Source organism: Cynocephalus volans, chromosome 2 (assembly GCF_027409185.1).
Source record: "Cynocephalus volans isolate mCynVol1 chromosome 2, mCynVol1.pri, whole genome shotgun sequence".
Taxonomy (NCBI): Eukaryota; Metazoa; Chordata; class Mammalia; order Dermoptera; family Cynocephalidae; genus Cynocephalus; species Cynocephalus volans.
In genome coordinates, this window is record NC_084461.1 from 195,576,346 (window position 1) to 195,601,170 (window position 24,825).

The window sequence follows — 24,825 nt, forward strand, 5'->3', positions numbered from 1 at the left end:
GAGATGCTGGTATGTGTCCCTGTGGTATGCATCCCCTCACTGCAAGGAGCAACAGCCACCTGTTCAACCTCAGGTGGCTCCTGGCGGCCTTTCTCTGGAGGGTGTTAGCCCATTGAGCTAACCTCCATCACTGACATATTATAGCAGAGAAAACTGCCTCTTGGTGGACAAAGGGATCTGAGTGAGGCCACACAGCTAGGAAGTGGCTGGCAGAGCTAGGACAGGGAGCCAGCTCTGTGTGACTCAGCCTGAGCCCTCCACCTCCACCCCAGTCTGAACCAGCTCTCAGTAGCTAAGCCCTACTGGCCTGGGCCAGAGGATCGTGTGGGGCCACAGCAACTTGCCCGTTAAAGAAATGGCTGACATCACAGACTTTAGCCCACAGCCTCCTGCTGTCCCGTCTCCTGGCGGTGTGCTGTCTGAGCTGCCCAATGCCTGCTGGGCTGCGAGGTTCTCCAGCAGACATGGGAGCAAACTGAGAGCTGGGACACAGGCCACACACCCAGAAGAAAAATGATCTGGAGGCCTCAGTGCAGTAAGGGACACTCCAGGGCAAGAACTGGAGGCACTGATTCCTACAGGGGCAGGAAACTGCCCTGGTTCTGGCTCTGTCACTTTCAAGCTGTGTGACCTCAAGTAGGACTCTAAACGTTTCTGAGTCTCCACTCCCTCATCTGTAAAATGGGAAAGTAATACTTGCCCTGTCTATGTCTTCAAGTTGTAGAGAGAACTGTTAAAACACCTTAAGAGGGGTTTGTAAGTGCCATTTAAATCCATTACGTCTTTTCGTTTTTGTTTTTGTTTTTGTTTTTAATTACTACTGTGGCTCAGGAAATTAACGGGATATGCAGAGTCAAAATATACCATTTCTAAGAAGTCAGACATACCTTTGGTTTCCACTGCAGACAAGGCAGCCAGATCTAGACATGACAAACTTGCAGAAGGCATCTCTGTCATTTTTATCAGCCATTTTTCCTCAAAGTTTTGGGTGACTGTCAATAGGATGCCTCTGTTTCACAGATGGCAAAGTGACATACACAAAGGCACATAGATATACACAGTTATATGAGTATTTATAGGCAAACACATGGAAACACAGATGGACACACCCAGAAATACACACAGTCACATGACAGATAATCAGAAAAGCACATAAAGGATGTTAAGCTGAAAGAAGGCAGGGACATTTTCTGTTTTTACAGCTGTATCTCCATCTTCCAAAACAGTGCCAGGTACATGAATAAGCATTTGGCAAATGAACAAATGAGAGAATGAATGAATAAATAAATGGGTAGGGGGATGGACAGATGGATGAATGGATAGATAGTTTTGAATGAATGGATAGGATGGATAATGGATGGATGGATGATGGATGGATGGATGGTTGGATGGATGGATGGATGGATGGATGGATGAATCGATGGATGGGATAGATGGATGAGGGGTGGATAGATGACAGATGAATGAATGGATGGATGATGGGTGAATGGATAGGGTGGATGGATGGTGGATGGATGGATATATACACGGTCCAAATTTCAAACACACACACAGACATAGCCAGGGATAAAAGCACATATGAGCATACAAAAACACACCCAAACATATTCTACTGTCCTCAGATCCTGCTGGCTCCCCAACCATCTTTCTGCCATGCTCCCCTTCAAAAGATCTTCAGGTCTCTCTCCCCTGTCTCCAGGCACCGATGCCGGTCCCCTGAGGAAGGGCGGAAGTCCCGCCGAAGGCACACCCGCCGCTGCTCCAAGACCCTCTGCAAGGCCAGCCCTAAGGCCCAGTCCAGCCACCCACCCAGCCAGCCCCTCCAGATGCTCAGCTTCTTGTCAGCCAGGGGTGTAGTAAGTATTCCACACAGCCTTCTCTGCCTGCCTTGGCCACGACACTAGGGGAAAGTGGAGGCACAAGTTCAGGGCAGTGTATGAAGCAGTTGAATTCAGTTTTGGACAAAATATCCCACTGGCCTCAGACTTCATTATTGATTAACCAAATGGTCATTTGCCAGCCTTTGGCAGCACTCGGCTTGGGGAGTTGGGGGGTCAGGGAAGAAAAACTAAAATACTCGGGCTTTTTATCAAGGAAACATTGAAAAATAAATACTGGTCTCCAGAGTGACATCTGCGGGAATACATGTGTGAGACCATAGGAGATTTCTTTGGGGAGCAAGTTAAAGAAGGGGTCTTTGACATAACAGAGGCACTCCAGGTTTTACATGAAGTCTGCATCTTTTAAGCCAGCTGGCCGGTAGCATTGGTTGGCAGCTGGGATTTGATTCCACCTATAAACACAACCTTGAATTTATATGAGAATTTTCCTCCAAAGAGCTCATAGCATTTGACCTGTGTCTTCTCATGTGTCCACACAGGTCTCAGCAATTTGGGGGTACAGCTGCTTTCACTAGTCCATTACACAGATGGGACAGAAAAACTAAGGCTCAGAGAGGTTAAGATCTGGGCTAAAGTCATAGAGCAAGGCAAGAGTGAATCCAATTTAGCAACCTGGCATTGAATAGAATCATGCAACACTCCCCCAGGTCAGTAAAGAGGAGCTCTAATTTGACTTCAGATAGATTGATATCATGAGCAAGAGATTTAGAGATGGATCTGATTTCAAGTCCTAGCTCTGACACTTCCTAGCTATGTGGCTTTGGGCAAGTTACTGAACATCAATTTTCTCATTGGTAAAGTTGAAATAACGCCACTTCCGTCTGGGATTGTTGGGAATATTCAATAAGATAAAGTATGGGAAGGCCTTTCACAGATCCTAAAGGGACAGACAGGCAAACAGGAAAAGAGTCAAAGTTGACATAGCCTACAATTGCAGCTGACAGCTGTGGAGGAACCTGTCTTCTCTAGCTATTGTGAACTTGACATTTTCAGGGAGCTGCTTCCTTGGAAAGGATAAGATGGGAGCAAGAAAAAAGCTCAGGGGTGCTTGTGAGAAGGTTCAGGAAGGGAATGCAGTGATAAACAACAATTGGGCCTGGTTGACACAATATCAGCAGTACATCCTGGGAAACCCTTCTTCATCAGGCAAAACACTTGTATCAGCAAGGTCAAATTTTTCCCAGATCTTCTGCCTTCCTGAAGCCATCCACAACTCTCCCCAGGTCCCACCTTTGCAGAGATGCCTATGGTTACTGAGTACTTGCAGATGGCAAATGCCCACCTGCATTCTCTCCTCTCCAAATGTCCTAATAAGGGGTTTTCCCAGCATGGTGGAGAGTCTGGAGGGCTGGGTTCAAATCCTGACTTGTCTGGACTCATCATTTTACCTCCTCCCAGCCTCGGCTTCCTCAACTGGGAAATGGGCATGATTATCCCGCTTTGCTCCCAGGGGGATTGCGGCAAAGGTGAAAATAAATTTGGAATTTGAGCAACAAGAGGTAGAAGAATGTTTCTAAGTTAGTTAGTGCTGCCCAATCTCCCTGATCATGGTATTTATTTGTGGAAGTCCATCTGGAGGCTCCAACTGACACTAGCTAAAAAGTACCATTGGGAACAACTGATTTGTACTTTCTTACCTGCCTGGGATGATTTCTTAAAAGGGCCATGTCTCAAAATGTTGCAGAAAGCTGGGTCCATCCTCCCATACCAGCTGGCAATGTTACCAGATTGGCTGTTGGTAGTTTTCTTCCTAAAATCAACAGGTTCTTGATGGATCTGGGGTAAGATGTCTCAATGTTCCCCATGAGCCAGCACCTATCAGAAGAGCTGAAAGCCAAAGCTCATCCATACCTCCAAGGGAGAGGCCTTAAGAGCTTACCTAGCCCAATTCCCTGAATATCAAGAAGGGAAACTGAGACTCACAGAAGATGTATGACTTACATGGGCTGTGGCAAGGCAGAATTGTGAAAAAAAATGGGATTATGATTATGTGGTTAAATCCTGGCTCTGAACTAAGAGTAGTTACTTAAACCTTTCTGAGCTGCAGTTTCCTAATCTGTGAAAAAGAAAAAAACATCCATATAATAACAATGTCTTCCTCCAAAGACAGCTATTGAGCCCAGCGCTTGCACAGGGGAAAAACTCAGCAAATATTAGTGCAGTTATGATAACGACATTCCAGGTCCTGGCTCTGCACTTACCAACTGTGGAATCTTGAGCAAGTTTTGTAAAACTCTCTGTGTCTCAGTTTCCTCAAAACCTGCAAAACGAGGATAATAATAAGACCTACCTCATAAGATTGTTATGAGGATTCAATGACTTAATGTAAGTAAATGTTTTGGAATGTACAAATTGAGCATCCCTAATCCAAAACTCTGAAATCCAAAATCGTCCAATGAGTGTCATGTTAGCACTCAGAAAGTTTTGGATTTTGGATTATTTCGGATTTCAGATTTTTGGATTAAGGATGCTTAACCAGTATGTATTCTGCAATTATTCCAAAATCCAAAAAAAAAAAAAAAATCCAAAATCCAAAATACTTCTGGTCCTAAGCATTTTGGATAAGTGATGCTCGACCTGTAACAGGCAAGTGCTAAATGCCATATAATGTTTGCTGCTAGTGCTAGCAGCAGCGTAGTAGTAACAATGGACATAGCAGTGGTAATAGTAGTGGTGGTAGTGGTGTTGGTAATAGCAGTGGTGAGAATAGTGGTAATTAGTAGTGGTAATAGTAGTAGAAACAATAGTAGTAGCAGTAGTAATAGTAGTGGTAGAAACAGCAGTATAGTTCCAGGCCCGGGCAAGTCAATGGCTAAGTTGGGACTAAATTGAGGGGGCCCCTCTTTCCCAGACTAGTTTCTTTTCGTCCTAAATGGCTACTGTAGCCCAAATGGCTACCCCCACCACACTCAAGGTTGTCTGGTTCTTGAGGGAATCAGATGCCCCCCAAATCTGGTCCTCTGAGTGACTTCCACACTCAGCCGTTTCTCATTTCTCTCTTACAAAGGCAGAGAAGGAAGAAGGTTCCCAGGTTAGACCAAAGGTTTAGATTTTTTTCTCTGTTAAAGACAGCAGCAGAGGCACTTTCATTGAACCACCCAACCAATCATTCATTCAACTTACCAACACCTATTAAGCATCTATAAAGGTCAGGCTCTGGCTTGTTTCTCAGGATCCAATGAATAAAAAGGAAACAGAGTATGCCTTCCAATGGGGGGAGAGAGAGACAAGTTGAAGGCAGTAAAAGACAATATACAACAGTTGATGCTGAGATACTTAGGTAGGGTGGAAGGTTAGCAGGCAGGGAAGGGGTTAGGGTGAGGGCTAGGCAAAGAAGGTAACAATTTCCTGAAAAACTAAGGGTGAGCAGGAGTTAGCCAATGAAAAGAGGAAGTGAAGATTGGAACTGTGGATGGAGATGGAATTCCAGGGCAAGATACGGGGCTGTGGAGGTAAGCAGAAGCCCAAGAGTGAAGGGGCTTCTATGCTACTCTTCCTGGCACACTGGATAGCAGGCATTTAATATGCACAGCTCTTCAAGAAATCAAGGACAGGTGCATTACATCAAGGAGGCATATTTGCATTTATGAATATGCAAATGTTGGGACTGAATCTTAACTGAAATCCTAGTTGGTGAACTAAAGATAACCTGGGGCTCTCTTGCTCAATCAGTGCCCAAATCCAAATCCAGTGTCTAAGTCCCAGGGAGATGGTTTAGGGACCTTTCACAGCCTCACTCATGGTCCTTACCTTCACTCAACCACCTCTGTTAAGACAGAGATGACTAAAACACTCCTTCTGAACTCTAGGAGTTCACAGTCTAGTAGTCAACAGAATGCTGCAATACAGTGTGATGGTGTTATAATTAGGGCTGAGATTGAGTCAGTGAGCACCAATACCTCCTACAGTTATTAAACCATTCAAATACTTGCACACCAGTTGGTAATAGGCCCTGCCACAATGGTGATGAGGCTGGTGGCCCCAAGGTTTGGGCAAGCCGTTTCCCTGTTGTATGGGATTCTCTATCTAAAGTCTACCGTAAGTGGAGAGGGAATCTAGAACGGGGCTGATCATGATTGAAGCTGGACCAAGGAGAAGAGCAGTCTTCTTTTTTCTTCCTTTTGCCTCAAGCCTGGGAAAATAGTTGCCACATACCCCTTGTCAACAAAAACCTGCACAGATGCCAAGACAAAAAAAAAAAAAAAGCAGAACTTGGGGTCCATAAAAGAGGGCCTCATGAAATTTGCAAACTGGAGGAGGTAATAGACAGTAGTGATTAAAAGATGGGCTTTGGAGTAGATCTGGGTCCTCCAGAGTTCTTAATCTCCCTGTGAGACTCTGGGTGACGGCAATAACTAATGCTTACTAAGCCACCTACTATGAGCCAGGTGATAGGCTGGTGTACACTTCCCATCTTGTAGACTGGGAAAATGATGCTGAGGGAGAATACATGGATGGCCCTTAATTTCAGACTCCTGACCCAGGCTCTTGCACATTCTGCAAAAGCCTCTGAGCTCTTGCTCAGCTAGGAGACTCAACAACCAAAGCCACTCACTGCAGTTGAGAGAAGAGAGGAACCAAAGTGCACAAGAAAGATGGCATAAGACTTGGGGATTTGGCGGACTGGTTGTTTTGTTAAAACAGGAAGTGACATAGCATTGTCAACAGATACTCTTATTCAGTAAGGATGAAAAGAAAGAAAACCACTATTTCCTATCACTAAAGGCACATTTTAGCACCAGAATATGTAGGAAGGACATGACCTCAGAAGAAAGGATAAGTCTTTAAATCAAATGCATCTAGCTGGATGAGAAACTCATTACATTGAACTTATTTTTCTCATTTCAATTTGGGCTGGTGATAAATTTGTCCAACTGGGTCCATGCGGAGATTTCCACGAAAAGGTGAGTAGGGGGCGCTTAAGAGAGGCTTCAGAGAAAGGGCAAGCCTGAAGCTGCCTTTCTCTTCAGGCTGCTGCTGAAGGGAAGGAATTAGGAGGCCAGACCACCTCTCCCTACCCAAGTCAGCTGCAATGCACAGCCCCTTGGGATCACCCCTGCCCCAAAGGACTTTGTCATCTTCCCCAAATCACCAGCAGATCTGCCTTGCTTTCTTCATCTCCCCCTCCTCCCAAATGAACTCCCGAGCCCATTCTTCTGCTGTCTTCCTAATTAGTTCACAAAGGGAGATGAACAACAGCAAGGAAAATAAACTTAATGTCTTTGTGAAACAAAAGGATTAAAAAAAAAAAGGAGTAACAAGAACCCTCTAGCTAAAAGCTCTGCCATGCAGCTCTGTACTCACATGAGAATTTCCAATCCCCCATATGGCAGGGAGGGAAAAAAAATTTATAGCCATCTCTCTCCATGGGGCCGTTTGAAGCTCAGTAAATGGACTTGTTCAGTTTAATTGGAATTCTCTTCTTGATTGTATTTTTGTAACCTATTAGGCCGTGCTGCCTCTTGATCCCGGAATTCAGCTGAAATTAAATTTTGAAGTGTAAGTGAGAGGTTGCCTTTTTTCCCCATTCTTGATTAAATAATGATTTGAAACAAAAACAATAAATAACAGTGCCAGCTTCCCTGGAGGGCTGAGAGAGGCTCCCAGTGAAACGACAGGGAGCTGGAGTTCGTGGTGAGGGAATTTAATTACTTATTAGAAAAACCCAAATGCTAACACTGAGTATATTAAAAAACAAGGAGATGAAGCAAGGTTTCAAGATTTGAAAAAAAAAAAAAAAAAAAAAAGGAAAGGAAAGGAAAGAACATTGGAGTTTCATGGTGGATGGGGCTTAGGGAGTAAAGGAGAAATATTTGTTCGCTTCTACCCAATGGCCATGAGTTTGTGAAAAGCAATTTTTCCTAAAAAGAAAAACTCTGAGATTGACAACCCTGACAGAGAAGGGAAACGCTTTCAATAGTTCTGGGGTCTGGATATGGTTTAAATGGCTCTGATCTCCTGGCTCCTTTCATTGACAACAGTCCGACAAGGACTGAAAGAGTCAAGATGGAGAAAACAGAACAACCCACTTCATAGTTCTGGAAAGGAGAGATGAAACATACAAGGCGTATTGTGTTTATGTTGCTCACTGAGCGATCTAGGTAGAAGTGAAATTTTAGAACACTGTCTCCAACAGGGGTCAGGAAGCTAATAGAAATAAGTAACAGTGACCCTGCAGGGCCTGGGGCCAGCAGAGCTAACGCCCTGTCTAAAAGGGGCAGCTGCAGCTGCTCTAAGCTGATGATTGCCAGGCAAGAATGTGGCCCCAATGTTGTAAGATCTTATTTTCAACACAACTGGAAATGGGGTTGTCATGTGAAACTTCCCCATTCTACACATGTTGGCAGTTAATTCAAATTTATTTTCAAACATATTAAGTGGGCTAGAGAAAGCATATTTGAAATAAAGCGTAACTTGGCTCACAAGTTTTCCAGTGTTGATTTGGGGTATCGAAGCAGATACTGTCCATCTCGTACAGTCATGTGTCGCTTAATGACAAGGATACATTCTGAGAAATGCATCATTAAGCGATTTCGTCATTGTGTAAACATCGTAGATTGCACTTACACAAACCTAGATGGTATGGCCTACTACACACCGAGGCTATATGGTATAGCCACTGTTGTATATGTGTTTGGTCATTGACCGAAATGTTGTTATGAGGCACATGACTGTGTATCTTCTCCCCTTCTCCACTTTGGGGCACACAGCCACCTTCCAGTTTCCAGATAGTGTTCCCTGGCTGCCAACGTCCACTTTTCTTGCCTGTGAGAATTGACATATTAGAGAATTGATACCCTTGGGGCACAGCCTTCAACCCATACGTGATTGGGGAACTGGTGTATGAATACTCCAGCTCCCTCACTCCTTGGTTGGGATTTATTCTGGGGTGCATATTCTACACTGGTTTTCAGAGTGTCGCCAGTGCAATTGAGCTCCAGCTGCCCACTGTGGTGGCTGGTTTGATAATGCATCTTTTGTTGGCTTCCCCCCCCCCCCTCGGCCATTTCCCCATTCCCCTGCAGGAGTTTCCCTCCCCCCGAGTATACTTATTAGCACTCAAATTCCTGTCTTGATTTCTTGGAATCTATATTAGACAGGTGTTATTTCACTTGATAACTAATCAGATCTTACAGGAGCTGTATTTTCATGCCATGCTTTAAAAGTAAGCTTTTGTGAAGGCAGGACAGAAGGAGTAAGGGCTGAGCTGGAAGAAGGGGTAAGATCAGACCAACGAAGAGAGCCCTGGTATGTGGGTCTCACGTCTTAAATGGGTGTCCTGGGTACCATGAGGGCATTATTACCAGGTCTAGGACGGCTCCTACTGGAGACAGTCTTGGGGCCATTTTCCAACCGGTAGTATAGGGCAGAGAGCACTTGCATGCATAGAGAGAAATTCCCAACAAGTGGAGAAGAGCTCTTCAAAGATGAATTTTAAGAGGCCTATTATCTAAACGAGGAGACAGAGAGGAGCAAGAGAGAGCTGTCCTGTCATGTCAATGCCAAGTGGTAATTGTTTGCATCTTATGTGCCACGGCAAGTATCTGGCTAGGAAAAAGATGCCCAGAGATGGGAGGGCATAGGCAAGAACACTGGAGGCCTTCATTGTCCACCCATCACGACGTTTGTGACTCAAAAGTCTCCCTTGCATGATCATGGCCATCACTACCCCCCAGTACACACTCATTCTGCCTTTGGCTCCCCTCAATTGTGTCTTTCCTCCCCTTTGTGTGGAGTGAATGGAGAGTTCTGGTACAGGTGGAGTCCGGGGTTAGGAGGCCATTAAACTATCCAGACACCTCTAATGATGTGTTTATTAAAATTCTTCTACCACCTGGAAGCAGAGTCTATCAAGATGTAAGGACAAAACCAAATAAAGTTCAGCTGAAAGAAACAGGAATGAACGTCTTTCTTCACCACTACTTCCCTCACTACTTCTGCCACCTCCTCCTCACCACTAAAGTAATCCTCTAAGCAGGTCAAATAGAGTGAGATTTTTGTGATCAGTACCTGCTAGGGATGTTATGTCATGCAGGTTATGCCCTGTGCAAGGGTGACTAGCTCAGAAGGCAAATGGGAGGTTAAACCCCACCTATCCTTCATTCACCAAGCTATGTAAAGCTGCTGCAGCCCTGAGAGAAAGGTTTCTTTTTCTAATTTGTCTGGCCAAAAGGGGCTCCTTTTTCTAGTTTCTGACCCAGAAGGAGCCCCTTTTTATAATCAAAACAAAGTCACTATGTAGGCTAGCAGCCTTGTCGAATGCAAACGGCCAGACCTAGTCCATCTTGTAACTTGACCCACCCAGAATAGCAGAAGTTGGAAAAGGAAGTAAGGAGACCCAGCACAGCTTGCCCCACTTGGAAGATTTTGCAGGTCTGGGACTTCTCACCTGAAGCCTGGAGCTTATGCTATTGAGAATCTGCAGACAGAGCCTTTGTGGGCTTTCTCTCAAGGTTCTGGGTCTGAAGAAAATGAAGAGGAAGGAGAGAAAGAGCAGAGGGTATTCCTTCTCTCTGCTATAGGCCTGGACCTAAAACTTGATTCTAGAGGTTCTTGCTAGCTCACACACTCAGCCCTGAGCTGCTCTCAAGACCCTAACCTTCAGCCAGAGGTCCTCTTAGTTTCCTAGAACTATTTTGAGTATAATGAAGGACAGTTCCTTCGCAAGAAACTGTCAAATTCTCAAAGCTGTCATTCACCCAGTAGGACCCCACCAGGACCCGATCACCCAGCCATCTCTACCAATGAATTAAGTTAGGATGAGCCCACAGAGACTTCCAAGGGACATGGAGCAGCTTGTTCATTAGGCAAAATTTATTTAGTGTCTACTCTGTGCCAGGCATTGGTGGGTACTGGGGTACAACATTGAGACAGCCATGGTTCTTGCCCTCAACAAGCTCCTCATCCAGATGGAAAGACATGCAATAAAATAAGCTATTACCCTGCTGAGTAACAGTGCTGCAGCACAAAGATGGCACTCATTTTTGAGAAAGTGAATGGATGAAAGATGTAATGAATGAAAGAAGGGGTGTATTGTGCTATCCTGGTCTGGGGGATCAGAGAAGTCTTTCTAAAGGAAGCCATATGAAATAAATTTAGCCTCATGAAGTAATGAAGAGAAGAAGAGTGTTCTGGGCAGAGGAAATGGCATATGCAAATGTCCGGGGTTGGGAGAACAAAATGTGGTGGCAGACCCAAGAAAACTCAAATTGGTCAGCTTAGGTTATAGGGACCAGGGTGGGAGTATGTGGAAGAGATGAGATTTGTGTAGTATGCAGGGCTGGGTTGTGAAGGACATCGTCATCCAAGCCAAAGAGTTTAAATTCATCCACAAAAAAAAAAAAAAGAGAGAGAGAGAAGAGGTTAATATTTTCAGGCACCATCATCAACCCGGTGAGAACATTTTAGTAGTACCTTTTTTCCTGTTTTCTGGTGATGATGAAGAAGCATGATGCCTTGTAGAATTCTCAGTTCTAACAACAAAAGTTACATATGGATAAGTCAGAGTCATGGGGAGACACTCTGAAAGTATCCCTGTGAGCTCAGGGTGTAGGGCTGAGAAGATAAACAGGGCAAAGTCCCCTTCTATATCCACTAACTCTGAGGGACCTCACACTCAGAAAATCTGTGTCATTGGGGACTCACGATGCACCAGAAAAAAAATGCTTTGAAATTAGTAGAGACCGGAAATAGGTACCTGGAGAGGAAGGTTCACCCTGGATTCTCCTAGGTAGCAAGCCACAGGATAATAGAAACCATTCTACTCACAGGCCTCTCCCTTTGAGTTACTGTCCAGCCTAGTTTCCTCCAAGCTGGGCTTGCCTAACCCACTTGTGATACACTGGCCACCAAACATTCACATCTCTGGGGCAAAGATTCATGAGCCCATCCCTGGACCAAGCCCCATCCTGAGAGCTCAGGTCCCAGAGTGTAGCTACCTGGCACGATGCTTCCTCCCTCCTGACAGAGGTGGTGGAAATGCACATGTTACCATTGAACTCCAGAAGTGGAAAAGACACAGCATCCAAACCACAAACAGGGAAACAAATAGGAGGAGCTAAATGGGAGCAGAGCTTTTACATTATTTTAAAAGAAGTCTCACTCTAGAAAACTCTACCTTATTTAGAGGCTATCTTATTTAGAGGTCCCTTCTCCCCATGCAAAGCTAGCCAGATCTCCAAACAGGTAAAGTGGCAGCTGCGCTGGACAGAAGTTGGTAAAGCTGGACCATCACCTTGTCTGTGTACAAAGCCTCCTGGGAAAAATCACAAAGGAAGTCCCACTTCCCCAGCCCCAGGAGTTGACATCCTGAGCTGCTAGAGTTATCTCTGTTATTCTTGGAGTTCCAGTATCTCTGTGTCTCACCCTCAGGACCAGTTGCTGAGAAGGCAGAAATGGTTCCTTAAGAAAGCCCAGAAGTCCCCCTCCTTTAGGCCTTAGATGCATAAAGTGGGGAGAAAGTAGGCTCTTGACAGAGAAGCCTTCCCTAATATTTGTGGGGCCTGGAGCAAGAGTATAGAAGAAGGTCCCCACACTAGATGTTTAATTGTTTATAAATCCAGTCAGCAAATTTCAATAAAATACGTTCTTCTATCTTGGCAAGCATACCTTCATAATGATCCAAAAGTCAGTTTGAATTCAGGATCTTAGACCCTTGAGTGCCAGGCCACAGCATGGCAGTGTGGGGAGAACCTGCCCCAAGGCCCTGGCTCCTTCCTTTTTCTTCCCGCCTCTGACACCATCCAACATCATAATGGGCCTCACACTCATGCACGTGGACACCGCAGCCTGAACATCCAAGTTCTGTTCACACAGGCACCCTCAGAGCTAGAAGTGTGCACACTTGAGGCACAGCCTACACACAAGAGAATAAATCCACAGATGGTACCTACAGGGACCCTGGAAGGGAGCTCAGGGACCATTTAAACAGACCGCTGGGATCTTGGGTACCCAGAGAGTGGTCTGGGGGAAGTGGTTTCCAGGTGGTGTCCTCTTAGCCCCACAGATTTCTCCCCCATCGGGATAGTTAATGCTGGAGGAGACCTGAGGCAGGGATCCTTCTTGCCCACAGCTAAGGTGGCATGGTTGGCGGAGGCCAGAACCAAACCTACTGTGTCATCTCAGCCATGATACTACCTGTCAGAACATTTAAAGAAACCCATCCGTCATGCTTCCAAACACACTACTGCCTTCCCAAGTGTTGGCTCTTCATCACCTCCTCTACTCTTTCATCTGTCCTAGATCAGCTCCAAACAGGGTTCTGGGGGCCCCTCTTCATTCCCAGTCACCCCAAAGCCAAAGCTCCAAGCCCCCTCCAAAGCTCTTTGTTGCAAGTATGTCCTCCCTTCCCTGTGACCCCTCGATATTTGCACCTAGGGAGACGCAATTTGCATATTCAGCAAGGGTTTCCTGATCCAACTTGGGCATTAAGGGATTGACCAGGGTGATTGGTGAGCTTCCCTTAATGAGAAAACCAAACAGAATTGATTCCCTACCTGCCAAGAGCACTAAAAAAAGAAAAAAGAAAAAAGAAAAAAAAAAAAACCCTGAAAGTTCAGGGCCAAGTTTGAGGATGTGCAGAAAGGTGTGTGTTTTTTCTTGTCATTTGCGACTCTAATGATGGACTCACGTTGCCCGCTCTTCCCTTTCTCTTACACCTTACCTACCTACTAAAGGAGGAGTTCTTGCTTGGTAAGTGGATATAATCCGCAAAGACATGAGAGAATTTATTAGAAGCCACTCCAGAGCCTTAGCTACCTTCTACAAGGGGAAAAGGACACACACAAATATCTGTAGAGACCTTTTTTTTCATTTGTTTTCAGTCAGACTATTTGACTTCAATTTTTTTTTTTTGCCCCTCTTTCTTTTCCCCTTTAGTTGAAAACTGCTAAAATGCCAGTTTGTGACCTTGACCATATATTTTTTAAAAAAACAAAAACTCTCATCTTTATTTCATTTCTTTTCCCCCTGTGATATTTGTTTAGGGTTCTATTCAGGCAACTATATTCACAATTGTTAAATTAATTGAGGATTTGGTTGAAGTTTAAAATTTTGGCTTTATCTCCATTTTTTTTTTTTTTTTTTTTTTTTTTTTTACTTTCCAAGATATAATTTTTTAGGCCCATAGCCCCATTATTTTTCCCCTTCCCCTTCCTTTATTTGAATTATTGTTTTAGGTTGAGTTAAGGGTGTTTACACCCCTTTCTATTTAGTTGTCTCTTTTGTTTAATTCATTAGAAATTAAATTTTGTATAATTTCCTTTTTCTTTTGTTTAATCTGGATCGCATGCTTTTTCTATGCATGATACCTAAATCTTCCAGTTATCCTAGCAGGGGGTAAAAAAAAAAATCCTTTCTGTGATATTCTTTCAGGAATTTGTGCTTTTGTTTTTTGGCGTCTCTTCTTTCTTCTCCTCTCTCTCTCTCTTTCCTTTTGTTACAGTGCATCATGACGGTAAACATTTCTTGGTTATTTAGACACAGCCCATGGGTCCAGCACTCAGCAGTGTCCAATGGGTCTTTTTGCTTTCAGATCACTGGGTCGGGGTCTGCTGCTGACCTCTTTACCAAAACAGCCAGCCCGCTCACCACCTCCCGAGGACGCTCCCAGGAGTATGACTCAGGCAACGACACGTCCTCGCCACCCTCCACGCAAACCAGCTCAGCCAGGTCTCGGGGCCAAGAGAAGGGGAGCCCCAGTGCGGGCCTAAGCAAGAGCCGGGAGCTCAACAGCGGCAACACCTCCGATTCAGGGAACTCTTTCACCACCTCCTCACCCCAGAACAAGGGGGCCATTTTGGAGAATCTCTCCCCCACCAGCAGGGGCAGGGAGACAAGGTCAGTGCAACTGGTGGGGGGCAGGAGGGGTCCACCTTAGGTCCCCTTTCTCACTCTCATCCCAGCACCACCACCCACCCCCTGAAGGCCTTTATTTCTGAGAGAAAGAAAACTCACCTTAAACTGGCTTAATTTTTTTTAAATCCAGGAGTACTAACTTCAGGTACAGCTGGATCCAGGGGCTCAAAAATATGTCATTGGGAATCTGTCTTTCCCATTACATCTCTCAGCTCTTCTTCCCCCCTCTACTGGTCTCATTCTCAGGCAGATCGTCCCAAAGCATTGGCAGATATGCCAAACAGTTACCATTCCATCAGTTTAGCCAATGGAAGAAGAATGCCTCTTTCCCAAATATTTTGGCAGAATACTAGGGCAGGTACTCATTGGCTCTCTTTGGCCCATACCAATCACTCTGGCCCAGTGGACGCTGTGCTCTTGGCCAGAATGTGTCATATGCAACCATCAGGGTAATGAGTAGAGTCTTCCCACATTCTTCTGCAGGAAAAGCCAGTGTATTGCAATCAGAAGGGATAGAGGCTGGGTAAACAAAAACAGATGTCAGTTTTACCAATAATCTTGGGATAAAGTCTAATGTTAAGAAAACTGCACGTGGATGCTTATAGCTGCTCTATTCATAATTGCCAAAATTTGGAAGCAACCAAGATGTCCTTTAGTAGGTGAGTGGATAAATAAACTGGTACATTTAGACAATGGAATATTATTCAGTGCTAAAAAGAAGTGAGCTACTAAGCCATGAAAAGACATAGAGGAAACTTAAATGCATATTACTAAATGAAAGAAACCAATCTGAAAAGGCTACCTACTGTATGATTGCAACTATATGACATTCTGAAAAATGGCAAAACTATGGAGAAAGTTCAAAGATCAGCTGTTACCAGGGGTTGGGAGGAGGGAGGAATAAATAGGCAGAGTCCAGAGGATTTTTAGGGAAATGAAAGTATTCTGCATGTTACAACACTGATGGATACATGTCATTATATATTTGTCCAAATCCATAGAATGTACAACACCAAGAGTGAACTCTAATGTTTATTATAGACTTTGGGTGATAATGATGTGTTGATGTAGTTTCATTGATTGTAACAAAAGTACCTCTGGTATGGGATGTTGGTAATGGAGAAGGCTGTGAAGGCAGAAGGTATATGGGAAGTCCCTGTAATTTCCGCTCTGTTCTGCTATGAAACTAAAACTGTACTACAAAATAAAGTTTATTATTAACATACACACATGAAGATACTTCAAAAAGTTCATGGAAAAATAGAATTGAAAGATAATACAAATCTTTCTATGAACTTTTAAAAGTACCCTCATGTATATACATGTGATACATATATATGTATATGTATACCACAGTATAATTTTAGGCAAAGGGAGATCAAGCTATCATAGAACATTGAGACTTCTCAACTTTTTTGCCAATCCTAATACACTTGCTAGACGCCATTTTCCTGCAGAAAACACTTCCATACAGTTGCTCATGAGCCAGTTATGAATCATCTACATCATCACCCCCTTACTCTCTCACTCAAGAAATCACAGCAAAATGCTAATCGCTGAGGCTACTGTTGCAATGATAGCTACTAAAATTTACTGATCATTTAGTCTGTACCACTCACTCAGTTATTTATCCCTCAACTTGTTATCAGGCACCTTCTTTATGCCAGACACTCTGCTTGGTGGCTTGATGCTGGGGATATAAAAATGGTATGGTCCTTTTCCTCAGGAGCTTATAATTAATGGGGCAGTTGCACAGATGCAGGAGGGCTGGGAAAGCTTTGCTGGCACAATCTACCATGCTAACAGTGGGCTCTTCCTTCTTCTGAGGGTGGGAGTCTGCCTTTGTTTAAAGTGGCCAAGATTTCCAAAAGACAGCCAAAGGCTTAGCACTGAAGCCGTTAATAGCTTCCTCAAGGACGGAGCCCTTTGTCCCCACTTCAGTCCTGGACAAACAGCTTGGCATCCACACATAGACCTGGCCTCTGGTTTGCCTGCCCCAGGACATCCCTGGCCTCAGCTTACACCCAAGCTTGGCTGGGATCCAGAGCTAGGTCAGTGTAAATATCAATGTCTCCAAGAACAGGCAGTGAAGTTCCCACATGAGAGAGAGAGGATATGTGTCTACTGACAAACTGCAGTGCTATTATGTAGGAAAAACTGAGAATAGCAATAACAACAACAACCACAATAATAATAATAGCAGCTAATATTCACTCAGCCCTAATTATATGCTAGGTACTGAGTGCTGAGTGCTTTCCATGAATAATCTTCCATAATTCCTCATGTAATCTTTATGGGATAGCTACTATTGTTAAATCCTTTTTTATCTGATGGGGAAACTGAGGCTCACCATGGTTGAGAAACTCAGGTAATAAATGGCAGCACCAGGATTCAAATACTGATTTATCTCCAGAGCTGAGCTAACACCTGAGAGTGATCTAGCAGTCACCTGCTTAATTTGATCTATGTAGACAGCCAAATTAAATAATTTAAACCCATCCTTTCACTTTAATATATAAATGATGGTTAAATCCTTGGCTATTTATGTCATGCCAGCTATGAGCAAAGGGCTCGATAAATATGGGATGAGTGGAAGAGACAGCAGCTCTAAATCGGGTGAACCATAGACACTAAAGGTAGGGAACTGGTGAGGTGGCAGAAGCGGGGGCTTTGGAGCTAGACAGGTCAGGTTTTGGGACTCTGGGTGGCCTTTGGGACTCTGGGTTACAGTTGCCTGTCCAAGGCCTTGAACAGGTAACTAACTCTTCTGAGTCTGCTGTGTAAATTGAGGATAATAATAGTGCCAACTCCATATGGTTGTTGGGAAGACTAAATGAAATGATGCTTTTGACGTACCCAGGACACTGAAGAGGTTTGAAATATTCATTCCACAGCTATTTATTGATGACCTAGGATATATGTACCAAGCTCTGTGCCAGGTACTGGGATACAGTGTCCAGAGAGACATGACTCCTGTCCCTAAGGAGTTCAATGTCTAGGGCAGGAAGAGACCACCTAGAATTATAAGACTGAGTTATATAGGGATGGGGGAAACGGGGGCTAGAGTTTACGGTAACACATTGGAAATCACCCAACCCAGAATGGGGGATGGGGGGTAGGAAGGCTTCCCAGAAAAGGTGAGGTCAACCATGAGCCATGAGTAGGAGTTGCCAGGTGAAGAGAGAAGAGGATTGCAGACAGCCAGAATGTTCTAAGGCCTAGAGACAAGGGAGAGAATAGGGATATTCCAGGAGGAACAAGTAGTCTACTATGGCTGAAGTCAAGAGCTGAGATGGCAGTAAACAGGGGCTGCGCCATGATGAGCCTTGAAAACCATATTAGGGTGATTTGAAATTGAATCTTGGCACAATCCAAATGAATGCATCTTTACTAAGAACCCACCAGGAGTCTGACGTGGCCCTAGGCAGGGTGAGGAATACGGAAGATAGGACCCTGTCCTTTCAGTGATTCTGAACAAGCCTCTACCCTCTTTGGGGTCTCAATTCCCCCATCTGCAATATGAGCTACACCAAAATTTCCCAAACTTAAACCTGCTACTTGTCACCTTCTTGATTTTTACCATATTCGTGTATTATTGGTACTCTTATTTTCTTTAATAAACTCATTTCTTTATGTAAGTAAACTTAAAGGAAACTTACAGTACTTTCTGAAATAGAAAACTAGTATAACTTGTCCTAGACAGAAGGCACTTCTAAAAATACATATGACTAAAACAATGTGTTTAATTCTAGCTAGTTACAGTTGCCTGCCCAAGGCTCTGAGCCCTAGGCCTGCTCCTCTCTCTTTGGGAGATTACAAAGTGTTAGACAGGTGTTAAAAACCTATTAGCACCCACCCGGCTTTCTCATTTATGTAATCACATGGACTGAAAGTCTGGTAAGGGAATAAATCTCTCACCTTGTGAGTTGATGTTATTATTTAGCATCATGTGCATGCCAACTTCCTAAATTACTCTGAAGTGGCCCTGTGTGGTATGTGTCCCACACTTAGGGGATGCTGAACTAGATTGTCTACTTTTAAGGTCTCTTCTATCTCTGCTCCTCTAACATCTGTGGCCTGGGACGTCTTTCCAGAGGTAGTAGGATGGGAAAAGGTGGAAGGAGGGTTCTGTGAGAACACCACTGCCTAGGCAAAGTTATGGAGGTGAGTATTAGCTCAAAATGCCCCCAAACTAGCAGGCAGTCCAGTGCTAACAGATGTTCTTCCTCCTGCAGAGGATTTCAATCACCATGTCTGGAATGCACCGAGGTGAAGAAGTCCAGTTCGGGCCCATCCACAACCCGGAGCTCCCCTATGAAAGGGTGCTCCCGAAGCTCCTCCAATGCCAGCACTCACTCCTCCAGCCACTCTTCCCGATCTCCAAATCCCAGGACCTCCCCCAGGTACACCCGGAGCCGATCCACCTCCTCCGAAAAAAGGTGAATGCAGTTTTGACCTTTATTCTGCAGCACTTTCCTCCTTAGGGAGTCGGTTAAGGTAACTGGAGATGTCTTTTGATTCATGGGGGAGAGAAACCAGACAGACTTTAGTCTGAATACCCATTTTACCCATTACTAGCTGATGGCCTAGGGAAAGTTGGTTAACCTCTCTCAGCCTTATCTGCAAAGTTTCATCATCTGCAAAATGAAAATTATAACTATAATTACCCTAAAGAATTGTCCCGAGGACTATAAAGCACTTAAGGCAGTACTTGGGACATAATAAATATCAGTTATTATTATTGTTGTTGGCATGAAGATGAGCTAATGTGTATCAATTAGCTTCTGCAGCATAAAAAATTACCCCCAAATTTAACATCCTTAAACAAAAAGTGTTTACTTAGTTTCTGATTCTGAGGACCAGCAATTTGGGCTGGGCTCAGCTGGGTGGTTTTTCTGATCTTGTTGGGCTCACTCTGGTCTTGATGTGTCTTTGATCAGCTGGTGGGTTGGATGGGGGCTGGAGGTTTGAATGACCCCAGCTGATTCATCTCTGCTCCGTGTGGTCTCTCATCCTCCAGCAGGCATGTCTGGGCTTGGTCACATGGTGATGGCAGGGTTCTGAGAGAGAGAGAGAGCAGTAGTGTGCAAGGCTTCTTGAGGCCTAGGCTTAGAACTGACATGGCATCTCTTCTGCTGTGCTATTAGTTATAACAAGTCACAAGACCAATCCAGATGTGAGTATGTTCCTCTTAGTGGCAGGAGCTGCAAAGTCACATTGCAAGGGGTATGGATATAAGGAGGGGAAGAATTGTGGCCATTTTTGCATTCTACCACCCAATTCCATAATCATTGGCAATTGCTTGCTGATCTCATGTGGAGTAATGATGTAGCAGAATGTACAGACATGAGATCTTGGGAATTGTAATGTTCCATCCAATCTAATAAACCCATGGCTTTTTGGAGTCCAGCTTCCCTCTACAAACAGAAATCCCCAGCAGTCTGACTATTCCTCTTTTGCAGCTGAATAATCAAAAAGCAGTTGCTTACTCAGTTGGTTATTTCAAGATCAGTTCATTCCAAAAAAAGGAGGCAAGGCAACTGACAAAAATAGTCAACATGATAGAGTGACATAAATAGAAGAGCAAATCAGGCTAAAAGGAAAATTAAGGAGAGACAAGCAAAATTAAGTCAGGAGAAAGGTTAAGTTCCAAAAGGCATGTCCTACCTGTATAGCTGTGATGGAGGTGGCTGCAAATGTGACCTCTGAGATCCCTGCCAGACAAAGCAAAGAGGGAAATTTCTCTATTAATTGTTAAATGTAACAATTGAATTAAGAATTGAACCAGTTGCTTGGAAGATCAGCTATTTCTGATCTTTAAGTCTATGAAAAACTGATTCATATGGCTCCACAGAAAAGGAACACTATATGGTGTAGCGGATGGAAATGCCTGACAATATCCTTTCAAAGTGTTCAAAAACATGTTTTATTTCAACTCTTTCTCATATCTCTCGATGCACAGCCAAAGAGTGTGTTGGCAAAGGCAAGTTTTCCAGGGGCCATAGCTGGACACTGTCCCAAGGCACTGAGATTGGAGGAGCTATTCCTTCCCCGCAATGTTCTGTAAAAGTGGGAGGCATTAGCAGAGAGGGAAGAAGACTGGAGGTAGTATAGGGCTTAGTAATTTGCATGCACAACAATATGATCTACAGAAGTTAAGAGTACTTTGCAGCCAAACAGACCTGGATTCAAGTTGCTCTAGAAGCAAACAGACCTGGGTTCAAATCCCTTACCATCTATGTGACCTTGAGCATATTACTGTGCCTCTGTTTCCCCATCTATAAAATGGGATTGGTAATAGTACCTAACCCTAGAATGTGTTGAGAATTAAATGAGATAATGCACACAAACCATTTGTTTAATGTCTAGCACATAATTAAATACATAATAGTAATAGCTAACATTTCCTGTGTGCTGGCTAATTGGCACTTAGCGTATGTGCCAATATGCTAAGTGATTTATCCTAATTTACTCATTTAATTTACAACTTTATAGGGTAAGTATTATAATTACCCCCATTTTACCAATAAGAAAACAGACCCAGAGAAGCAAAATCACCTGCCCAATGTCACACAGCTAATGAGTGTCCAGGATAGGAAGTATTCAATAAGAAGGAATTGTCAATATTATTAACCACCCAAAGAAGAGAGGATTTCATTCTCTGGTAAGTGCGGGGTTCCACCAGCTGGTCTCTATAAAGAAAAAGGTCGCCTCCTGGGGACCTGACGAATGAAGCCGTAGATGTCCTGGATAACTCAGGCGGACGCTCAGCGGTTCCTCAGGGGCTGTTACCTCTCCCCCAGGTCCTACTCCCGCTCTCCCAGCTATTCCTCCAAGTCTGGCAAGAGGAGCCCGCCTAGCAGAAGCTCTCGATCCCGCCGCAGCCCCAGCTACTCCCGCTACAGCCCCAGCAGGTACCAGCCCGCCCCCGACACTAGGCCCCGCCCCCAGTCCCCACCCCTTTGCTCTGATCCTCCTCTGTGGCCCCGCCTCCCGCCTCGCCCCTCCGGACTTTCCTGCCCAGATAGAGATGCGGACCTGACTCAGCATTCCTGCAGTTTCCTTTGTCCAGTCAATAGTGCAACGAGGCCCCAAGTATATACCCTTGTGTCCTAATATCTCCACCCCAAACACTCCCACAGCCACACCCCAGAATTCACGTCCCCAGCCCTCAGCCTCCTCGCCACCTAATCCCTATATGCCGAGCCCCCAATTCTTACCCACGCACCAGGCCGGCGTATCATGAATATCTTCATCCCCGCAGCACCGGCACCTCAGTAACGCCCACCGCAAAGGCTGACACCCCTGCACACGCCCAGCCCCCACTCCCACGCTACTCACCCACACAGACTCTTCCCATAGCCCTGTCATCTCCCCTCCCGCCTTTCCTGCGGCAGGAGCAGGCCCCGTTCCCTGCCCCGGTGGGGCGGAGGAGACGGTGAAGAGAGGAAGTGAGTGCCCCTCTCCCACACGCTCACACAGAAAAGTCAGCCCAGCCCCAGCTCCCCAGTAACCCCCGCACCCCTTCAGGGAGCGGGACCCCAAGTACAATGAGAAGGACTCGCAGCAGCGGGAGCGCGAGCGAGCGCGTCGGAGACGTCGGTCCTACTCGCCCATGAGGAAGCGCCGGAGAGACTCCCCGAGCCACCTGGAGGCCCGGAGGATAACAAGGTGAGGCCAGGAGGGCGGGAGATACCGACCTTCACCCTCGTTCCCACTCCCATTTCCAGCCCTTCGGGCCTCAGGCTCTGCCCACGCCTCCTTGGGGCTGGGATTTCAGCCCTTTGGGAATTCAGGGACCCCCTCTGCTCCCAACCACGGAAATTTTGTTTCTGTTCAAAGCCCGAGGCAGGCTGTGGAGAATGGTTGTCGCTGGGTGATCTCCCCCGCCCAACCCGCGGGGTCCTGCAGAGCGGGGAGCGGCCGGGGCGGGGCCTAGGAAGGGGTGGGGCGGGGCTAGAGTGGGGCGGCTGAGAAAGGGGTGGGGCCAGTCAGGAATTGAGTGTGGCTTAAGCGGTATAGCCTGAGTCTGGGGGTGGAGCAGAGAGCGGGGTCAGGCCAGGGAACAAGGGCCAAAGCAATGGAGCGGTGTTTTGGCCTGGTGATGGAGCCAGAGCAGTGGAGACAGCCCTTCACCCACAGACCCAAACACCCACATGGCAGGCTTAGATAGACCTATATGTAATTATCCCCTGAACCAAGTGTGGAGAGGGCAAACAGGATTACTTAGGTGTCTAAGGACTTAGAGGGAGCCACGGTGAGTAAGGAGGAGAGCACGGAATTTGGAGTCCAATCCTGGCTATGCCACTTTCCAGGTGACTTGGAAAAATCTCTTCACCTCTCCAAGCCTGTTTTCTCACCCATGAAATACCAGAGGAAATAACTCCCAGGAGTATCATGAGGATGAAATGAAAGGGGAAAAGTAGATGTGACGTGCTTTGTCAACTTAAATGCAAAATGTGCCATTTTTATAGAATGAATGGTCAGAATAGGTGGGTAAAGTTTCCTGTAACAGGGAATGTCTCAGAAGAGAAAAGCTCTAGCAGAGAGGCCTGATGTCTAAGTAGAACCAAATTTCTCAGGTCTTGAAAGCTGGCAAAATAGCTGAATACTGCCCTAAAATTGGGATGGGCTCTCTTTCTGGCCCTACAAGCATCAGCCACTCAGTCCAGAGACCTCCAGGGGAATAGGGGTCCTGGCTGGAGTATGTGCTCCCTGAAGATGACCTAGGGGAGGAAAAGGAACGTGTGTCCCAGACAGTAAGACCAAGATGATAATGTACACTTCTCAAATATCCCACAGAGCACCCTGCCTCAACTTGTAAGGGATTCCTACACCACTGCCTTGACCAAAGATCAAAGGGGAGGTGAAGAGAGTTTCCCAGGTCACCTGGAAAGTGGCACAGCCAGGATTGAACTCCAAATCCAGTGCTGTGTCCTTTACCCTCCATGGCTTCCTCTAAATCACTTTGGCTCCTAAATGTCCTTGGGGTCAACTTGGAGGAAGGCTGAGATAAGGAAAGTGGCATTTCCAAAAGGCTGTCTGGTTTCCTTAGTCAACCCCAAATAATCCATCTTGATTAACCCATTCAGTGCTTCCCAGACTTTAGTTTTCCAGCAGCATCTTTACAATTTTTGTCTTGTCTGCTTATTAACTGTACTGTTGTTAACTTTCTTTAAATAGACATGCCCTTTTTTTAGAGATGCATACATTTATTTCAAAAGGAAACTTGATATAGTACAGTAAATGGAAAGTCGGCCTCTCCTACCATGAATAGAAAGTTCTAATAAAAATAAAAATAGCAAAACAAAACTACGATTAAAGATTAGATGTAGATTCTGTTGCCAGCTGAAGGCTGAGCCCCAGGCTTGCTTTGTTAAAAGTGAGATTACCACTTTTCAAGACCTATTAGCACTAAGCTGAGACTTCCTCTTTGATGTTCTCAGGGCTGCAAGAGAAGTGTAAAGGGAGTATTTTTTTTTCCCTAAAGGACTGGGAAATGAAGGGATACTGCTTTCCCATGGGACAAGACTGGGTCTTGCTGGGTTGAGGCTGGGAGGAATCTGGCCCTCATGCCTCCTCCCTCTGGTCTCTGCAGTGCCCGGAAACGCCCCATCCCCTATTATCGGCCTAGCCCCTCTTCGTCCAGCAGCCTCAGCAGCACCTCGTCCTGGTACAGCAGCAGCAGCAGCCGCTCAGCGACCCGCAGCTACTCCAGGAGCCGGAGTCGCAGCCGGAGCCGGAGCAGGACCCGCACTAGCAGCAGCTCCAGCTCTCGCAGCCCCAGCCTGGGCTCCCGGAGCCGGAGCCATAGCCGGAGCAGGAGCTACAGCTCAGCAGACAGCTACTCCAGCACGAGGCGCTAAGCAAGGGCCTTCCCTTGAGCCAGCTGCCCGTGGGGGCCCCTTTCTCTCTGCCAGCCTCCCCCACTACCTGCCCTCCCTGCCTTCTCCTTGGTGACAGATATTGAGGGCTCCTGGACCCTGTCCTTCCTGCTTTCCTGGTAGGAAGAAAAGAGGGTACGGGGGCTTTACCCTCTGTGTCAAGCTGCTGTGAGCCTCCACCAGCA

The 24,825-nt window shown here is 45.5% G+C and overlaps 1 protein-coding gene and 1 long non-coding RNA gene across 2 annotated transcripts in view; one reads left to right on the forward strand and one right to left on the reverse strand.

Annotated features, from left to right (window-relative positions):
* SRRM4 (serine/arginine repetitive matrix 4) overlaps positions 1-24,622 on the forward strand; it is a 149,927-nt gene extending 125,305 nt beyond the window's left edge. Inside the window, exons 8-13 of the mRNA XM_063087387.1 lie at positions 1,700-1,856; positions 14,434-14,738; positions 18,992-19,195; positions 21,560-21,670; positions 22,287-22,427; positions 24,355-24,622. Coding sequence (XP_062943457.1) covers positions 1,700-1,856; positions 14,434-14,738; positions 18,992-19,195; positions 21,560-21,670; positions 22,287-22,427; positions 24,355-24,622 — 1,186 coding nt within the window. The remainder of the gene's footprint in view (positions 1-1,699; positions 1,857-14,433; positions 14,739-18,991; positions 19,196-21,559; positions 21,671-22,286; positions 22,428-24,354) is intronic.
* On the reverse strand, positions 19,231-22,656 carry LOC134370291 (uncharacterized). Its single transcript, XR_010022660.1, has 3 exons — positions 22,457-22,656; positions 20,424-20,470; positions 19,231-19,816 (listed from the first exon to the last, which is right to left on the reverse strand). It is a non-coding gene; the product is annotated as an uncharacterized LOC134370291 (long non-coding RNA).
* Positions 24,623-24,825: the final 203 nt, after the last annotated feature.